The 18,397-nt window shown below is 37.9% G+C and overlaps 2 protein-coding genes across 2 annotated transcripts in view; one reads left to right on the top strand and one right to left on the bottom strand.

Moving 5' to 3' along the window:
* Window positions 1–4,782, bottom strand: part of Bzw2 (basic leucine zipper and W2 domains 2) — a 56,692-nt gene extending 51,910 nt beyond the window's left edge. Inside the window, exon 1 of the mRNA XM_076863170.1 lies at window positions 4,703–4,782. The gene's annotated coding sequence lies outside the window, so the exon portion shown is untranslated. The remainder of the gene's footprint in view (window positions 1–4,702) is intronic.
* A 395-nt stretch (window positions 4,783–5,177) lies between these two features.
* Window positions 5,178–18,397, top strand: part of Ankmy2 (ankyrin repeat and MYND domain containing 2) — a 34,695-nt gene continuing 21,475 nt past the window's right edge. Inside the window, exons 1-4 of the mRNA XM_076835205.2 lie at window positions 5,178–5,445; window positions 12,051–12,115; window positions 15,763–15,901; window positions 17,738–17,836. Of these exons, the coding sequence (XP_076691320.1) occupies window positions 5,379–5,445; window positions 12,051–12,115; window positions 15,763–15,901; window positions 17,738–17,836 (370 nt within the window). The 5' untranslated portion in view covers window positions 5,178–5,378. The remainder of the gene's footprint in view (window positions 5,446–12,050; window positions 12,116–15,762; window positions 15,902–17,737; window positions 17,837–18,397) is intronic.

Genomic DNA, 18,397 nt, shown 5'->3' with positions numbered 1-18,397 from the left:
GAATACCAGGAAACAAACTACAAAGTTATAAGAAGCAGAAAGAAAGCATCTAAGTCAGTGTTCATTTAAGCAAACCCTGAATAAGAAACTAGCAGGCACAATCTGTCCTGTGCCTGACCCTGATTTTTCTATATTAACATAGTTATCCTAACAATGCTGATACTGCTCACAACAGTTTCCATACTTCTTTTTGGGGAAAACTTTCTGAAGTTGGCTTAGGAGGCATAGAAGAGAATCGATATCTCCACTTCATTCACATTTCAATTCTTAGCTAAACTAAATATATTTGCACCCCTTCTGTAAATTACTTTGTTGGTTTCCAAAAACGATGGAGATTAACTGCCAGCAAGATACTCATAAAACTGTGAAACAAGCACTGAGTGATTCCACCTACCATCTAGTTTTGTCAAGAAGTTTAAAATGTGATATGATTTGCTTATGGAAATGTATTGTTCACAAGACAGTCCTTTGCAGATTTAAGTGTAACTGTTTTAGCACTTAAATGAATAATTGCACGTCAAACTCCAAATATAGAGAAATTACATTTGCATTCATATTAGTTCATGTTATGTGAAAAAATAAAATAAAACCAGCAATTTCTTAGGGGCTGTAATACTTCCAAATTTTCCCTTTAAAACTGTCATTACAGAAAATTTCAAACACATCCACAGAAGAGAGAACAGTATAATGCAGCCATCATCCAGCTTCAGCCACTAACAGCATAGTTAATTTTGTCTCATTTATATCCTTACTCAGTCCCTCTCCCCTGCCACAGAATTACATTAAAGCAAATCCCAGATGTCATACCATCCTCCCCCCATTTAAATAATTCAGAACATGTATCTGAAAGATAAGGGATGTTTTAAAAACACAACTATAACATTATTTCAAACCTAAAAACAATTAAAATTCCTTAATATCAAATATCAGTTAAGATGTGGTGCCAGTATTAAGTCTAAGAAAATGTCAAGGAAAATAGTATCTGGAAGATATAATATTTAAAACTCAAAAGGGAGCTGTACACTGCAATAAAAAGGACACAGGGTCCTCTTAAACTGGAGCTAGAGATCAGAGGCTTGAATGGAGGAATCCAGGAATGATATGACAAATTTCTAATATTGCCTATGAACAATTTTTCTTTTCTTGGTTGACAGCATTCACTCAAATGTCAAGAGGCTTGAGACTCAAAGCATTTAAAGACTTTCTGCCCCTGGTTATGGTTATATGTGCTCAGTGCCACATCACCTCACATTGCCAGGAAGGATTAGTCAAGTAGGAAAGCAAATCCACCTAAAATAACTTAGAGATCAAATGAATTCATCTCAGCATTCACTGAGCAAGTTACTGGGTTATATCTTGAGAAACAAAGACGAATCTGACCTAGTTAATTTATAGCATAGAAGAGGAAGGGGCCAAATAAATTAACATAAGCTATATTAGAATATGATGATAGTGGTGTAAGCTTTATGTATTTTTATGTGGATACATATCCAGAAGCACAGAAGTTAATTCAGAAGAGGTTAAGGGGGAATGGGCATGGCCTGGGGTCCGTAAGATAGGAGAGAATTAGGGAACACCAATAATAGTACTAGCTACTGGGATGCTTGTCAATGCCATCTTTGTGCAAAGATTTTCTTTACTCACTTGCTCATAGACCTGAATAACGTGTGTGAACACAATATTTAGGTTTTATTATTATAATAGGGTCTATACTCCCCTCACTGGACAGGGTGGGAGAAGCAAATCATAGTTGGAGGAAAACACTTATATTTAAGTCAGGTCTTGAGAGTTGAGCTCATCAGATCTGGGGAGAAGAGACTGGGTGAAGAAGGAAGGGAGGTTATTCCAGGAAGAGAAAAGCAAGAACAAAGGGGTGGAAATTACTGGCAGGTTAGGGAACCAGCAGTGTGGTGACCTTAGGGCAATGTGGGAGGGCCTGGCTGACTGGAAATGCTTGCTGGGACCACAAGATGGAATCCTGTTCTGTGGCCAGTGGAGAGCCTGATGAGTGTTCAATATATGTTGAACTGAGAATTCCTTGAATTAGCTGGATGGGTAGAGAAGAGAAAGAAGCAGGCTATTTAGGCATCCACCATAATAGGCCAGAAGAAGTCTAAGGCAGTAGCAGTGGAAAAGGAGATGAGAATATTTCAGACATTTCAGAAATGATTATTTTTAAAAAGGTGGAGTAGATATGGAAGAAAGTACCACACAAATTTCATTAAACAATGGCCTATTAGTATATTCCCAATTCTGGAAAAAGAAAGGGAAGGAAGGAAGGAAACAAAGAAAGAAAGAAAAAGAAAAAGTAGTAGAAATATACATACATGCTATATTTCAGAAAGAAGACATACATTCCCTTTGGTTGTAGGTAATGGAGAAGGAACTTGGGGAAGAAGTGGGAGAGAGACTTCTGTACCTTTGCATGCTGAAACACATGGACATATTAACTATTAGGTAGCCAAAAAATGTACAATGTGCCTCACCTCGCAGGCACATAGAGAATAATGAAAAGAAAAAGTTTTAGAGACAGACCAACCACTCTGAGTTCCAATTCTGGCTTTGACACTTTCTAACTATAGGGTCATAAGCAAATTAATTTACCTTAATTTCTGTTCTCTTATTTGCATAAAGGCACAATACTGGCTAATTCCTGGGTTGTTAGAACAAGGAAAAAATAATTCCATGCAAAGCATCTGGTAGAATAGCTAGAACAGACTAAATACTCAATATTGAATAGCAATTTTATTATCAAAATATTTCTTTGATGTGAAAACATTTTAATATGCTCATTAATTAATTCTATCCATACATCAAATATTTATATTATATAAAGTTATTAACTTAATCTATCTGATGAAGACTCTCCATTAGGTATATTTCTGGAAATCTAAACTGAACATGTGGTTTATCTGCATTTCTAGGTGGATGTTAGTTTTTCTTTGTCTTTTAAATGTCATTGACTCTAAATTGATTAAAGTCATTATTCACAGACTAACCAGGGATCATAAAGCACCAAGAAAATTGATAATAATTTGTATCCTCGAGGAACTGACAACCCAGCAAGACAAACAGGTGTGACCTTCAAGTAACCATGACCCAGATTTGGCACAAGAGATGGAAACACTGGCAGGGAAGCACCCAATTCTGCCTATGCATCTGCTGGTAAGATGTTATGTCACATGTTGAGGTTACTCCTCAAGCATTTTTTTAGGCTCCTGGGTTCTTTGGCATGATACATTATAAATTGATTGTAACTGTGGCAGTAAAGCATTTTCTGAGTGTTACAAAAGACTGGTCTCTCTCAAAAGCTATGCTACTTGTTTGAACAGCTACATCATTATTAAAGCATCATCAAACAAAAGTTTCTTTGTTATACATGGAGATGAATAATTTCAAACCATTTTCATATGAGATATTCTGGCCCAGATCTACCCTCCTCCCCAAAAGCCGAAGCCTGTCAGGGGGACCAGGGGTGTCATGGAGAGGCAGCTGGAGTTTAGGAAAGATTTTTGTTAAAGGTAAGAAATAATGATGAATATCTTCCCTGGATTTCAAAAGAGTCAGTAAATGCTTTCTGCACAATGAAGACATAAGGCTAGAGAAAAATGCATTTCACTTTATATATGGCACTATGGGAAGAAAAAGTGGTCCTGGGGATGCTTAACAAAAACCATCTACATAATTATTCAAATATTTCTCTTTGACACAGATGGGTCTTGAGAGAAACATCAATACTTGCCTGTAGACAAACAACAGTAAAACTGCAAACAGTAATTTCTAAAGAAGCTTTCATTGATGCTGTAAATACATTATGGATGTACATCTTGGAGGAATGACTGACTACATATTTCAGAAAGCGAGTCTTGTTTCTAAGCCACTGAAGAGTGCACACTTTTATATACCCCCTATTTACCTATGGGAAGCTCGGCTACATTATCACATTTGAATGAAGTTTGGATTAAGAGGCTAATCTAAGACTATATATAGACAGCAACACCAATTTAATCTCCGCCCCTCCTTCCCCTCCCTATTCCATAAATCTCAAAATCTGAGTTACAAAGAGACTGGGAACTCTAGCAGAGTGAAGCGGCCCTTCCTGCCCCTTCCTCCAGGCTGTATCTCATAAATCTAGCATTAGTGGAAGTGTAAATTGCTTCCAAACATCCTTAACAGGCACCACTGGGCGATCAGGTCCGGTTTTCTCCTACAGCTTCCACAGAGGCCAAAAGGAGATGACAAGTAATGGGGAGAACGAGGTTTGCCAAAAGAAAACTACCTTCTCCGAGTCCTTTACCATGAGCTCATCTCGCTCGCAAAGGGGAGCTCTAATCCTTACTTCTAGCCCAGAGCCCCAGTGCCCGCCTCCCCGGAGGTCGCATCTGGCTGTGCCACGCACGAGACCATGTGCACCCGCCACTTCCCACCGCGTGGTCGGCCCCCGCCCGCTAGTGCTCGCAGGATCTCCTGGGATGGTCAAACGTGGCGAGTCGGGAGTCTCCATCCCAGGACACCGATACATGATACATGTGGCGATGAGCGGGTAGAATGGGGGCTTCTTCACCTAGAGGCAGGACGCCACCCCAGGAGGCACATGCTTTTTCCCCGCCTGCTTTGGCCGTGTGGAAGCCCCCGACGCGGCGGCGGCCACGGCTTCCACAATCCTGCTAGGTCTCCCGGTCCCATCTGGGCTTCCTCTTACCTGTCCGAGGAGGTAGCGACGACGCGCGAGGCTGGGGGCTGCGGAAACTCCTGCAGCTGCAGTGGCGGCGGCAGACAATGGAGGAGTGAAGGACAGACACATTGACATAGACACACGGAGCCCAGCGAAGCTCCGCCTCCCGTACCGCCCCCTCCTCCGAGCCCGCCCCCCGCCCGGATCGCACCACTACGGGGGTTTTTGCGCGTTTGTAGCGAGACTTGCAGAACTTTGCGCACGCCAGGAAGGCAATGTCAGACAGAGAATGCAGGATACAGAATTTTAAATATTGCTTATTCCCAGATAACTTAGCCGGACGTGATGTAGGCGTGGGAGTGTATAAGGCGAATTTAATACCCCCCTCTAGTTTTTCCCACTTGATTTTTCCCTCGTAGGCTGCTCCAATTGGAATCTCTTGTAGCTGCCTATTGCAGCTCCTCCTTCTGGCCAGGCCAATGACGCGCGGGGGCGGTGACTGCAGCTGGATCTGCGGAGTCCGCCTTCCCGGCTCGCCGGAGCTCGCTCCTAGCCCGCCAGCCTGTAGGAGCCAGAGAAGTGCTTCCGCGGTTGGCTTCAGTGCCCTGGTCTCAAATTGCCTCTTTGCGGTTGACGTTTGAAACACAGGCACATCATTTCTTTTTTAACACTTTCTTTTTAAATCTTCAAGCTGGCGGGAGCAATGGTTCACATAAAGAAAGGCGAGCTGACCCAGGAGGAAAAGGAACTGCTGGAAGTTATCGGGAAAGGTATGGGTGTTGGGCTTTGATCCGGGAGCTGCTGCAAACTTGGCTGCGAGAAGTGGCTGGGCCCCAGGGGTGCCCCTGGTCCGGGTGAACCTTTTCTGTGGTTCTGTGAAATTGGCAGTCTGGGGTCGGAAGAAAACCGTTTCTGGCTTTGGTCTGGGACCGGTTGCGGGGGCGAAGGTATGGTAGGCAGAAACACTGCTGGAGCTCTGCAGAGGAGCGTCCTCTAAAATCAGCTTGGGAAACGTACGGATTTCCACTGCCCACCTTAGACTATAATGAAGCATCCCCAGGGCGAGTGCCCTACGTGCTTGTTCTTCAAAACTCCAGGTGATTTTAACCACAGTTCGTCTTGGCGACAGTGGCCTGTCAGTTCTAGGTTATTAGGCGGGTATCTAAAGGGCCCTTTCCACTTCCGGAGGCCGAATTATCTGGATCCCTTGCTGGTCCCCGCCCCCACTTGGAGGGTGGTGGGAGCTCTCACAGAGCGGGGTGCCTATAAGGGCTTAGAACTAGGTCCATAATTTGCCGCATTGAGGTCCCCTGCATTTAGGGCCTCCCTGGCTTGCTTCCGGAAGCCCTGGTCGCCGCAGGTTTCTGCAGAGAGGCGAGAAAATTGGCAAGACGTCCACATCCACCCCTTTGCTGGGGTTAACACTGCTGGGCTCTTCTAACCCCGCTCCTCAGCGCTTTCCCTTCCACCCTCCCTGAGCGTGTTCCACTTCCGCTGCTCGGGTTTGTAGAAAGGAAGCCACTGGGACGAGCCAGAAGCCATGTTTTGCCCTCAGTCCCCAAAGTGGACGTCCCAGAGGAGTTCTCCGCTGAATCTCGTTACCTGGCAGGTGACTGCATGACCGCATGCTTCTCCTGCACTGTCAAGGCGCTGGGACAAGGATGCGTGGGACTGTCGACATGATTAATGTGGTTTTAAATTCAAGAATTAGAAAGCCACGTCTGCCCTCAAATGGCAGAAAGGCCCAGAATTGCATTATAAGGCTGGCTCCCAGGTTCCCTTCTTCTAAGTAGCGAGAATAAGGCCAATTTATTCTTCAGAACAACAAGGAAAGCCCAGATGTAAAGGAGGGGGAAAAAAGAATTTGAACTCAACAGGTGATGATGGGCTAAGCCCATTTGATTTTATCTCAACATTTCAAAGTCAGTTGCAGCTAAATTTACCATGTGTTCTTTGCCAGAATTGAGGGACTTTGGGTTGGGTTGTCATTGTTTGTACTGCACAGTTCTAGATGACCTATTTGGTATTACAGTCTTTCTGTTCTGTCTCTGAATAATCTCTCCCTGTCTTTGGTGTCTCAGAGATTCATTTCATAAAATATATGAATTCCACTTGTGTACCTGCTGTTTTTTGCTGGGCAAAAAGGGACAAAAGATCAACTCGCAGCCCGCCAAGGATAAGAATCCTGATTTTGAACAGGCCAGAACTATCACATATACTGTTAAAAGTGAAAACCAGTGAGCAGTTTTATAAACTAGGTCTCTGAAAGAGAAGGTGGGCATTCCTGGATAAATTCCAAGAGGTCCACCAGTTTTTATTCCAAAGATTATACAAAACAGAATTGATGAACATTTACTCTTCTTAGTGCTGTGGTGTTTCTGGATTCACATCATGGATCAAGTTGCATGAGTGCAGGATGCTATGTTTCATCACTTTTATTGGCCCATATCAATGAGAAAAGAACTAAAGTGGATTTAGTAGGTGATACATTGTTCATAAATCAAGGTCTGTGGGCAATCATTGCCCTCTCAATATGGGTAATGGGAGATATGAGACAATAACAACTATAGCCAGTATGTTATTACAAGCAAGGCACAATTTTAACCACTATGCATGTATTAATGCATTTAATTTTGATGAGCTAGAGATTATTTTGTTATATTATTATGTTATAAGATTCTTTATGGGGTGGTGGTTAGCCATGTGGTCTGGTTTGAATCTTATCTTAATCATTTATTACTGATGTGGCACTGTGAAAGTTTTTTTTCCTGAATTTCACCTTTTCCGTGTGAATAACGGAAATAATAGTACCTCCCTCACAGCATTATTGTTAGGATGAAATGAGTTTGTATAGGTAAAGCACTTAAAGCACTGTTATCTGTTGCTATGGTAAATATGTTAATTTCTTCTTTATAGACAATTAAAATGAAGTAGGAGAACTTTTAGAAACTTCACACAAATCCACTATTTTAAATGCATGTGATAGATACTCTACAGAAATATATTTTTAGCTTTATATCTGTGATTATATAAAAGTCTATGTCTATGTTTTTAAATTAAGGCACTTTAAATTTCTTCATATAACTTTTTTTTATACCTTATGGCAACTAACAAGCAAATTATTTCCATACCTTGAGTACAGATTCCTTCCAGTGTCCAGTTTTGGGGATTCCACTAAAATAATTATTTAGATATATACATACCTAGTGGCTGAGGGTGTAGCTTAGTGGTAGAGTGAATAGCCAGCATGTGCGAGGCCCTGCTTTCGATCCTCAGCACTACAAAAAGACAAACTTATACAAGCCTGAATCTCATGATTTTCCAATGGACTGCTGGAAACAGAATGTCACAAGTTTGTTTCTCCCTGTTTGCTTTATCTGTATCTGATGATCTTCAGTAATGACCTATGGACTCTATGTGGATATTAGAAATGTAACAACAAGTTATATTGTGCTGCTCTGAATATGAAATAAAAAGAACGTCTAATATGTAACAAAGGCTTACAGTGTACCCATAGAGGGCAAATCCTTAGTCCTCTTAAGAATCCTATGGGATGGATACTACTATCTTTGCTTTGTGTATGGGGAAGCTGAGGGTTTTGTAGGTCATGTTGAATTTCATATCCTAAAAGGGCAGTAGTGTGGAGGAAGAGAAGATAATAACAGAGAATGTCACTCTTTGCACCATCTTTTCCCTGCTGAAATGCTGGTTTATTCAGATAAACTGATCAGTTTCACCTTAATGAATCAGGTTGTGTTGTATTCTTTTCTTTGTTTTGAGCAACCCAGAAAAGTCCTCAGAAGGAAACAAATTATTAGTATTACTTTCATTAGTTTAGATCTGTTAATTTTTTAGACACAAAAGTCAATATTTATTTAAAATAGCAAAAGAAATTGGATCTGTTAATTTTTTTTTTCTCCAAAGAAGGTAAAATTTGGCTGATATCATATCTCCTTTCAGTGATTCATCCTTACCTTAAGAATTTGTTAAATCATATTTAACACATTTCTGACTCAGACTATCACAGTTTATCTTTTAAACTTCACTGCAAGATATTGTTTGAGATGTACTATGGGTGGTAAGGAAAGAATAAAGTAAAATCTCAAAATGAGCCATGTTTCTCATTTCTATGCTATTCTGGACTGTTTATGTTTTCTTCCTAATATCATTAAATTAGGAACACTAAATTAAAAGCCAACACCAGGTTTTTTTAATTGATATTGTTGCTCATCCATTTTCTAAAACCTGTTTTAATTCCATAGAAGCCCACACTGTTTCAGAATTTTTCTCATCCTGGTCCTTACATTTCAAAAGGCTAACCATAACCTATTGAGTAGTGTATGTGGGTATGTGTTTTCATGTGTGTGCATGCACACATATTTGTGATAAAATAAATATGTGTTTGCTCTCTGCCCCCAGTTCCTGACACAATTCCTAAAACCCTCGTAAACTCCTAAGCAAGAGTGCTAGGTGCATCTTTTGCTCTAACATTTGGTCTTTGACCCTGATTACTGAAAACAGTTGCTAATGCCTTGGAATACCTGGGTCACAGGAGTGTATTTTGTTATAATTTTATAATAAGTTGCCTCTTGGTGGGCTCTTAGATAGCTTCAGAATGGGGCTGGTCACTACAGCCCAAGTCATAATTAGAATCTCTTGCCATCCTCCAGGAAGGACAGACACGATGAAGATTAAGTTAATAATAGATTATGTCTGTTTTGAACCCTCCATACGTATTCTTGAATTACGAGATTCAAAGAATATCCAAATTACTGCTAGTTGGAACACCCAAAGAAGGTTGTGTCCCCCTTCCCATATACCTTACTGTCACATCCACAGCCCAGTTGTGCCAGTCCAGTGGTAAGGTTGCTAAAAGACCCAAGAAAGTGCCCAGAGATGGTATAGTGCTTCACCAAGTAGTGTCTCTGTTCCTCATGGATTTTGTCCCATGGTGGCTGACTAGATGAATGACACATATCCTTACCACAGTGCCCTCAGTTCTGCCCTAGTCGCCACTGACAGGGGTTTTATGTGTTAAGTTACAGAAGCAGTGACATCAGCGTTAGCTTGCTTAGTTTGCTTATGTGACAAGCAGCCCTAGGAGTAATTTTCCTGGCATGTAAGAAGGTAGCTTTCAGCAGAGAGCTCTAACTTTTGCCCCTGGTGTGCATGAGAAAGTCAGTGTTCTTCAAGATAATATGTAGCTGGACATTTTTGCCCAGGCATGCTCTCATTGTACCTTTAACTTGGCTAGGTTTTGGGGAACACGAAGGAGGCATTCAGGGACATGGTGTTTTATTGTTCCCCTTTTCTTTTTTAGAGGATGACCATTCTGGGGATTGAACCCAGGGAACACTTTATCACTGCAGCCCTGTTTTGTTCTTTTTTCTTTGAGACCATGTCTCACTGAGTTGCTGGGCCTGGCTTCAAACTTGGGATCCTCCTTCAGCCTCCCAAGTCCCCCTTTTCTTTAAAGACAATACACTTGCCCTATGTGTCTCTTCCACTGAGCTTTTCAGCTATATCCTTTGAAATGTACTTTAAAAATAATAGGGAAATGTTAGTAAATGGTTTTCCCTGAGTTCTTTGAGCCATCCTAGGAACTTGAGGAGGACACCCCATTGGTGTTGGCTGAGAATTGCTTGGTATGTGGGAGAAAACCTTTACACATTTGGAAATTTGGTGACAGAAGTGAAATATTGAGACAACTGAGTAAGAGTTTAGCAGGAGAGAAAGGTTCATTTTTTTGTTTTTGTTTTTGTTTTTCCCTTCATTACAGCTTGCTTTGCTTTTCTTCATTACAGATTTGCTTTTTTTACACTTAAAAAAAAAAAAAAATTCCTTGACCAAACAGATTAACTCAGATTGTTAGCTACTGGGCAGACATTTTATAGAATTAGCAGACTGTTTGCTAATGAGAACCAAATGTTTTTGATTGTAATCCCCATCCTCACCTTGACATGTAGCAGGCTTTGACATGCTCAAAATCCCTGTAGTGTTCGTACATATCCTGGCCAGAAAGAAAGCAACTGCAGTTGGTTCTCAGTGGAGAATGTGAAACGTCTTTAAGTGAAAATGGGATGCAGGAGTTTTTGTTCAGTTTTAATTCTTCTCTAGAGCTCTTTGAGAAAGTCTCTGACAAGAAGCCACAGGTATGGGTAAGGTTAATGTAGAATTTGCTTACAAACTCAAACCTCCCCTATCCCCACTCAACCCCCTGCCTTTTTTTTTTTTTTTTTTTTTTTTTTTTTAAGCTAATGATACCAACTGACTTTAGTTGGAGTTCAGGGTCAGGAAAATGCACTCTTTACAAAAATAGCTGCTGTCATACTCCAGGGACATGTAGATCATTCTCTTGACATTTTCCCAACAGAGACATGCCTCTGTATAAGGAGGGGACATTTCTGTTCCTCTGTTGGAGTGCAACACTCAAGGACTTGTCTAAGGGCAGGTTGGGGAGAAAGAACATACCGATCTTCATTCTATATTCCACCTTTATTCTGGAAGGCTAGCAGAATTTAGTACATTCTCGAACAGTAATTCTAAAAAGCAGAGATAACCTGGTTGGGGGATGATCCTATTCTTTATAATGTTCTTTTAGAAAAGAGGCTCATCTTATCCTTTCTCCCTGAGAACATCAATTTCTTTGTTCTCTTCCCAGTCAAACCAGAAATTATTTGGCAGAACATGTCTTGTATTAATGATGATAATCTCAACATTGTCTCCTGAAGACACTTGATTCTGCCATTATGCCTTACAGAAGACTGGAAAAACCTGATAATCATGGCCCAATTTCAGTTGGTTTCCAAATTCACTGAGGACTGACCTTCAAGTTTAAATTTGATCATTTTCAGCATGCTGGTTTGAATATTGACCATAGAACATTTTCACTGGGCACCAGATTTTACAGTTTAGTTTCACCTAAGCATTTCCAAACCAAGCATTCCATTATAAACATGCATTAATTCACAAGACCTAGTGCTGACAAATTATATAAATACTGACTGTGTTTTGAATTCCAAGTATTACACTGACTAGAATTTAAACTGTAGATGGTGATTTGGATCAGATGCCCTCTAAGATTTGTTTCAGTATTAAATCTTATGCTTTGTGGTTATTATATTGTAGCCAAAATGAAAATGTAGCTAATTTAACATAATTTAAGATCAGTTAAAGTAAAAACAAGATAACCTATTTTAGTTTTTATAAATCTATTCCTCTCTACTTTGTGAATAAATGTTATGTGATTGGATGCCTTATTTTCTTGAAACCCAAAGGCTGTCTGGTCTTAGTTTTACAGATAATCCTTTAAATTTATTATTTTGATATGTTTAATTCTAGTGGTAAATAATCTTAGTTTTCAACTTTTTTTCAGGTACTGTCCAAGAAGCTGGAACACTTTTATCCAGTAAGAATGTTCGTGTTAACTGTTTGGATGAGGTAAAATGAAAAATATTAATAAAGTGTTTTATTTCCTATGTGAATGGATGACACATATAATCTGTCAGTAAAAGTTTTCTAGTATTTGTGTTCAAATTATGGTGACACTCTCCAAATCAATGTAAACAGGCAAGTCACAAAAGACATGCATCTGAAACATGTATAATCTTGTTAGTAATCAAATAAGTACAAATTAAGCCCAAGTCATATTGTTCTTTGGTCAAGTATAAGAAACAAGATCTTTTATATATTAATGAATTATGTGTTATACTATTTTGTAAAGGAAATTCTAGCTGATATCAAACAAGTTCACCAAATGCAGTGTGTGATAGATGAAAAATAAAAATATAATCAAAATAATAAAGCATATATCTGGGAATATGTGAACTCTAAATAATTTTTTAGCACCAGGCTAGTGGTGGTATGCATGCCAGTAATCCCAGAAATAAGGGAGGCTGAGGTAGGAGGATAGCAAGTTCCAAGCCAGCCTCAGCAACTTAGCAAGGCCCTAAGCAATTTAACAAGATCCTGTCTCAAAAAATAAAAAATGCTGGGGATGTGGCTCTGGGTTCAATTCCTGGTACAAAAAATAATAATAATAATAATAATTCATTAATTCTTAGATTAATGAATAAGTAGAATAGAAATTGCCTTTTGAATTAAAAATACATTTATGAAAAGCTGTTTAGGTGGCCAAAGTGATATTTAGAAGAAATGATGTGCATTTATCACTGCCTGTTTTACATGGGTACTTTTTACCACTGAGTCATATCCCCAGCCCTTTTTATTTTATTTTTTTAAAGTTTGAGGCATGGTCTCACTAAGTTGCTTAGGACCCCACTTGATTGCTAAGGCTGGCTTTGTACTTAAGATCTTCCTGCCTTGGCCTCCTGAGATGCTGGAATTACAGGAGTGTGCCACCATGCCAAGCTATCATTGTACTTTCAATCTTTGTGGTGTTCTAAGTTTTCAGTTCATGAAATTATATAAAAAGAGTAAGGTACATGCAAAAAGTAGGAGAAATGAGTTAAGAAAAATAAAATTAAATACAATAAAATTTAAAAAGCAATAAAGCCAAGCCACAAAATGAAGTCTAGATAAATTGGAAGTCACCAAAATAAAACCTTTTGTGTTTCAAGGCACACCATTAAGAAAATGAAAATAGAGCCTATAGAATAGGAAAAAATTTTTACAAAGTATATGTGATGAGGGATTTACAGCAAGAACATACTTTAAAAACATCTATAAATTAATTATTAAGGTACATATAACTTTATTAAAAAATTCCTTTGCTCTATATAAAATAGATCAATGATCAATATACATATGAAAAAATGCTCAATATCATTAGCTACCAGGGAAATGCAAATCAAAGCCACAATGAGATACTACTTCATATTTACTTGGGATAGTTCTAATTTTAAAAAGTAGGTAATAATGAATATCATTGAAGATATGAAGAAATTAGAGCTCCTACAGACGTACAGCATAATAGCCTAATATTGATGAATTCTTTGATTTAAGAATTGTGGAAGATGAATATCAATCATTTTTAAAGTCATTGTATTTAAAGAATTGTAAAGGCTACCCAATTCTTTGAAAGCTAAAGTTGTTGCTTCTATGAGTTTGGTTTCTAATCCCTAGAAATATTCAGCACACCACTGAATTGTTATGGCAAAAAATACACACTACATTATTGACACAAGAAAACATCAGGTTCAGAGATTGCCCTATAAATGATGTAATTGAGATAACTTTACATTTTGGAAAGAAGATCACTCATTGGTTGATTGACTCTAGAATACAATTCTTGCTATGGTGATAACTGGTAAATGAGAAATAACAAGAGAGAAGAAAAAAGAGAATTTTAAAATGAATGGAAAAGGAGTAGTGGGAAACAAAGAGAGATAGACAGATCAATGGGCAGAACTCATTAACATAGAGAGTTAAAGCACAGACAAGAAAACAGGCACCCTTTGGCTGCCCACTGTTCTGGATGAATAGAAAATGTTAAACTCCCTGATTGAAGCCTGAGTCCTAAAAATTTGTGAAAGAAATACTTGATTGCTTCATTGTTACCACCATGGTACTAAGTCCTCCAGCCTGCTCTACACACTATCCTTTTATGTACAGGTTTCATCATCCATTAGGGCACTCACCCTATGTTCTTTGATTTATTCAGAGGCTAATGACTATGCAGTTCATTCCCTTTCCCTAAAGCACTCCACTGGTGGCCTAGGTACATGTGTACAATGAGTGCCGCACTAACCTGCCCACTGCATTCCTGTAAAAAACACTCAATTAAGGATGTCTTAAGTTATTATTTCCTTATTTTTCCATTCTTACACCCAAGAAACACTGGTTACTCCCACTGAGTTTCCTCTTGTGCAACCACCTGAAAAGTCCTATCCTTCTGTCAGCAACCTTTTTAAGAACAGTATGGCATTGTGTTAACAAGAATAATAGTCTGGCCAGGAATGCTGGAACAAGCCTGTAATTCCTGCTACTCAGGAGGATGAGGCAGGAGGATTGCAAATTCAAGGACATCCCGGGCAACTTAGTGAGACATGTAAAGTTTTTTTAAAAAGGCTAGAGATGTAGCTTAGTAGTAGAGCCTCCTGGTTTCAGTCCTCAATATGAGGGTGGAGGTGGGCGGGGATGTTTGAAATCATCAAGAACAACTCAAATTATGTTAGCATTCTAAGATTACAATAGTAAGGGATTGTATAGCTAAGAAGGTTTTTATCCTAAACCACTTTGGCATTCCAGCATATAGAGTTTAGTTTGGAGAAAATTCACTCATAGAAAATAGCTCATTAATTTATTCATCAAATAATATTAGGAGCACAGTACATATAAAGATGACTGTTTCATCAAATATGCACAAAATATTTGGAGACCAAACAGTATAGTCCAGTATGAATACTACCAACCAGCTCTGTGTGTGTACGTGGTTTGTGTGTGTATGTATGTATAAAACATATGTGATGTCATAGTGTGATTAAACTATGTGATTTGGGTATATTTGTTTTTCGAAATAATATCACTCTAATAAACATTTGCTATACCTTCTTTTTCTCATTGGCAGTCATTCAAACTTTTCCAATTCAGTAGGTACAGATGAATTAGTTTATTTGATAACTTAATAATATCCACGGTTAAGAATACGCTGTACTTTATTCAACTTTCCTTTTGATGGGTTTCGTTTGCTTCAAGGTTTTTCTTGAGTTTGATATTATGAGTTTATATGTTCCCCAGGAGCTAAGTATATAGTAGAGATGAGAACATTGGAAATCTGTGTACTTGTTTTTGCCCCCCCCCCCCCCATGTAACAAAGAATCAAACACATCCTTTCCAAATCTGTATGTTGCTGTATAAAAAAAATCTGAAAAGTTGATGAAGGATTCAGGTGGAGAAATGAATATAAAAATAGTTTGCATATAATGAACTAGAAAAAAAAATCTCAAAAGTTGATGAAGGATTCAGTGGAGAAATGAATATAAAAATAGTTTGTATATAATGAACTAGAAAAAATAAAAAATAGTTTGCAGGCTTTAACATGCTTTTATTAATTCATGTTTATTTTATATTCATGGTAAGGAAAATATAAATATGTAAAATTAATACATTTTTCCTTTTGGTTGAAGAATGGAATGACTCCTCTCATGCATGCAGCATATAAAGGAAAACTCGACATGTGCAAGTTACTTTTGCGACACGGAGCTGATGTGAATTGTCATCAACATGAACATGGATACACGGCCCTCATGTTTGCTGCACTTTCTGGTGAAGTCTGAGCCCTTGCTCTATTAATATTAGATACCTTTACAAGTTTGTTTTAAATGCATAGGTATTTGAAATTCAAATGCATTTTTATTTTAGTAGTTTTAAGATCAATTTTGATGGGATGGAGTGGTAGGAATTGGTTTTGAAAAGTTATAAAGTATGAACTTAATTATATACCTAAATTGGCAATCTGTTTCTTTAGAGACTCAAATCAATTGTTTCTTTATGTTGACAATATAATTAGGTGTAATTGAGAAGCTGGGTTTGTTACGTTAGTTACTTTGATGTTCTGTTTCTTGATATTTTGAAGCAAACACTTCTTGGTTCTCTTGATCCGGTAGCTGCCATGATAGGGCAATTTGTGTCGCTGCAATTTTAACGTGATCACCCATTTAGAAACTTATTTATGATATTTATTCTTTGCTGAATAAAGTCAGTTGAGAAATGTGATGTAAAATTAAGTGAGGTTATCTGTGATTCTTGCAGTTGTTGAAAATACAGATATAATGATCTCATTTTAAAAACAGTAATCTGTGTTTTTATAATCTTGGAACACAAATGCATTTATAAGCCCCAAAAGGACACTATTTTCTAATTTATTAAATTTAAACATTGGCATATATACCATGATATATACCATAAAAAGAGTTAAAATACAAATGAAAGGGCTGGGGTTGTGGCTTGGTGGTAGAGCGCTTGCCTACCATGTGTGAGAACTGAGTTTGATCCTCAGCACCACATTAAGAAATAAATAAATAAAATAGAAATGAAAAATGGAGGAAAATATTTATTATATATTTTAAATGGTTATATTGCTATATTTGTATATAAACAATTCTTATATATCCACTAGAAAAAAAGAAGTACTATATCACCAAAGAACAAAAGAAATATTTTATCAACATACAAAACATTTTCAACAATAATCAAATGAATCCTAATTTTATGCTTATTGTATTGGCAAAGGTTAAGGATAATGCCCAGGAACTTTTTGCATTGTCTTGGTGAGTACATTATAGTCCAACCTTCCTAGAAGTCAAGCCTGGCAAAATGCATTTAAAATATGCCTAACCTTCAATCCATCCATATTTTCCAGGAACTGTTCCTCAGGAAATGGTGGTTCAAATTTGGAAGAATGGACGGAAAATAATATTCATTAACTATAGTTTTTATTGGCAAAGCATCTATAATGATTACATTAATGAAAACAACTATGGATGTTTAGATAGAAAGATAGATCCTAAGTTGTTAATAGTTATTCCAGAGCCTTTAGTTGTGAGGATTCGAAAGAGTTTGTGGATATTAAAGGAGGATTCCTATTCATTTTTTTTCTTCTGGTTTTTGTTGTTGTTGTTGTTGTTTGTTTGTTTTGTTTTTTTAAAATTGTCAATGGACCTTTATTTTATTTATTTTTATGTGGTGCTGAGAATCTAACCCAATGCCTCACACATGCTAGGCAAGTGCTTTACCACCGAGCCACAACCCCAGCCCCCTGTTGTTGTTTTTGATACTTTTGTATGTTTGTTTTGATTTTATATTGAGGATTATCATTAGGAAAACATAATTCAATTATTTTTAAATGTGATAGTCAATTCCATGCCATTCCTTTTTTTTATTGCCTGATTTTTTTTTCCCAGAAAATTTGGTTAATTTTTAAATAGATCCTGTAGAATTTTATTTTTTTTATAATTATGATTCATATTTTGAAAAACATGACAATGTTCCCATGATGGAAAGCTAAAAGTAAATGGGGGAGGAAGAAGAGATACAAGAGAATTTTGAAGGTGTTTACATTGTATATTCCTTATATTAAAAATGTATTCCCTTTAACACTAGGTAACAAAGACATCACATGGGTAATGTTGGAGGCTGGTGCAGAGACAGATGTTGTCAACTCTGTAGGGAGAACAGCAGCTCAGATGGCAGCTTTTGTGGGTGAGTTTTGCTATAGTTTTCCATTAGATTATTCTCAAAGTTTCCCTTCTGGGAAAAAATACCACTTTGCTTTTCAGAATGAAAATTTTGTTGTTATTTTTTAAAAGAAAATGTAGCCTATTATCCCAGCAGCTCTGGAGACTGGAGACAGGAGGATCTCGAGTTCAAAGCCAGCCTCAGCAACAGCTGGGTGTGAAGCAACTCAGTGAGACCCTGTCTCTAAATACAATACAAAATAGGGCTGGGGATGTAACTCAGTGATTGAGTGCCCCTAGGTTCAATCCCAAGTATTGCATTAAAAAAATGAGAGAGAAAATGTTCACAGTCCGCTCTCTTTTAGCATATTAAAATAACTAGTGATATTTGGGAAAAATGAAGGCATATATTGAATTTCCATTTTGTGAGATACAAACAATAGTAGGGCCATTTTAATTATAGCCAAGTGCTTTGAAGTAGTATGTTTTATTTCTCTAATGGAAGTAGTTTGACAATATTTAAGACTATAAACTGTGAAGTCAGCAATTCTAAAGTGAAATTCTGGCTGTGCCATTTAATAACAAG

The sequence above is a fragment of the Callospermophilus lateralis genome, chromosome 1, assembly GCF_048772815.1.
Source record: "Callospermophilus lateralis isolate mCalLat2 chromosome 1, mCalLat2.hap1, whole genome shotgun sequence".
Lineage (NCBI taxonomy): Eukaryota > Metazoa > Chordata > Mammalia > Rodentia > Sciuridae > Callospermophilus > Callospermophilus lateralis.
This window is presented reverse-complemented; position numbering and strand designations above follow the sequence as displayed.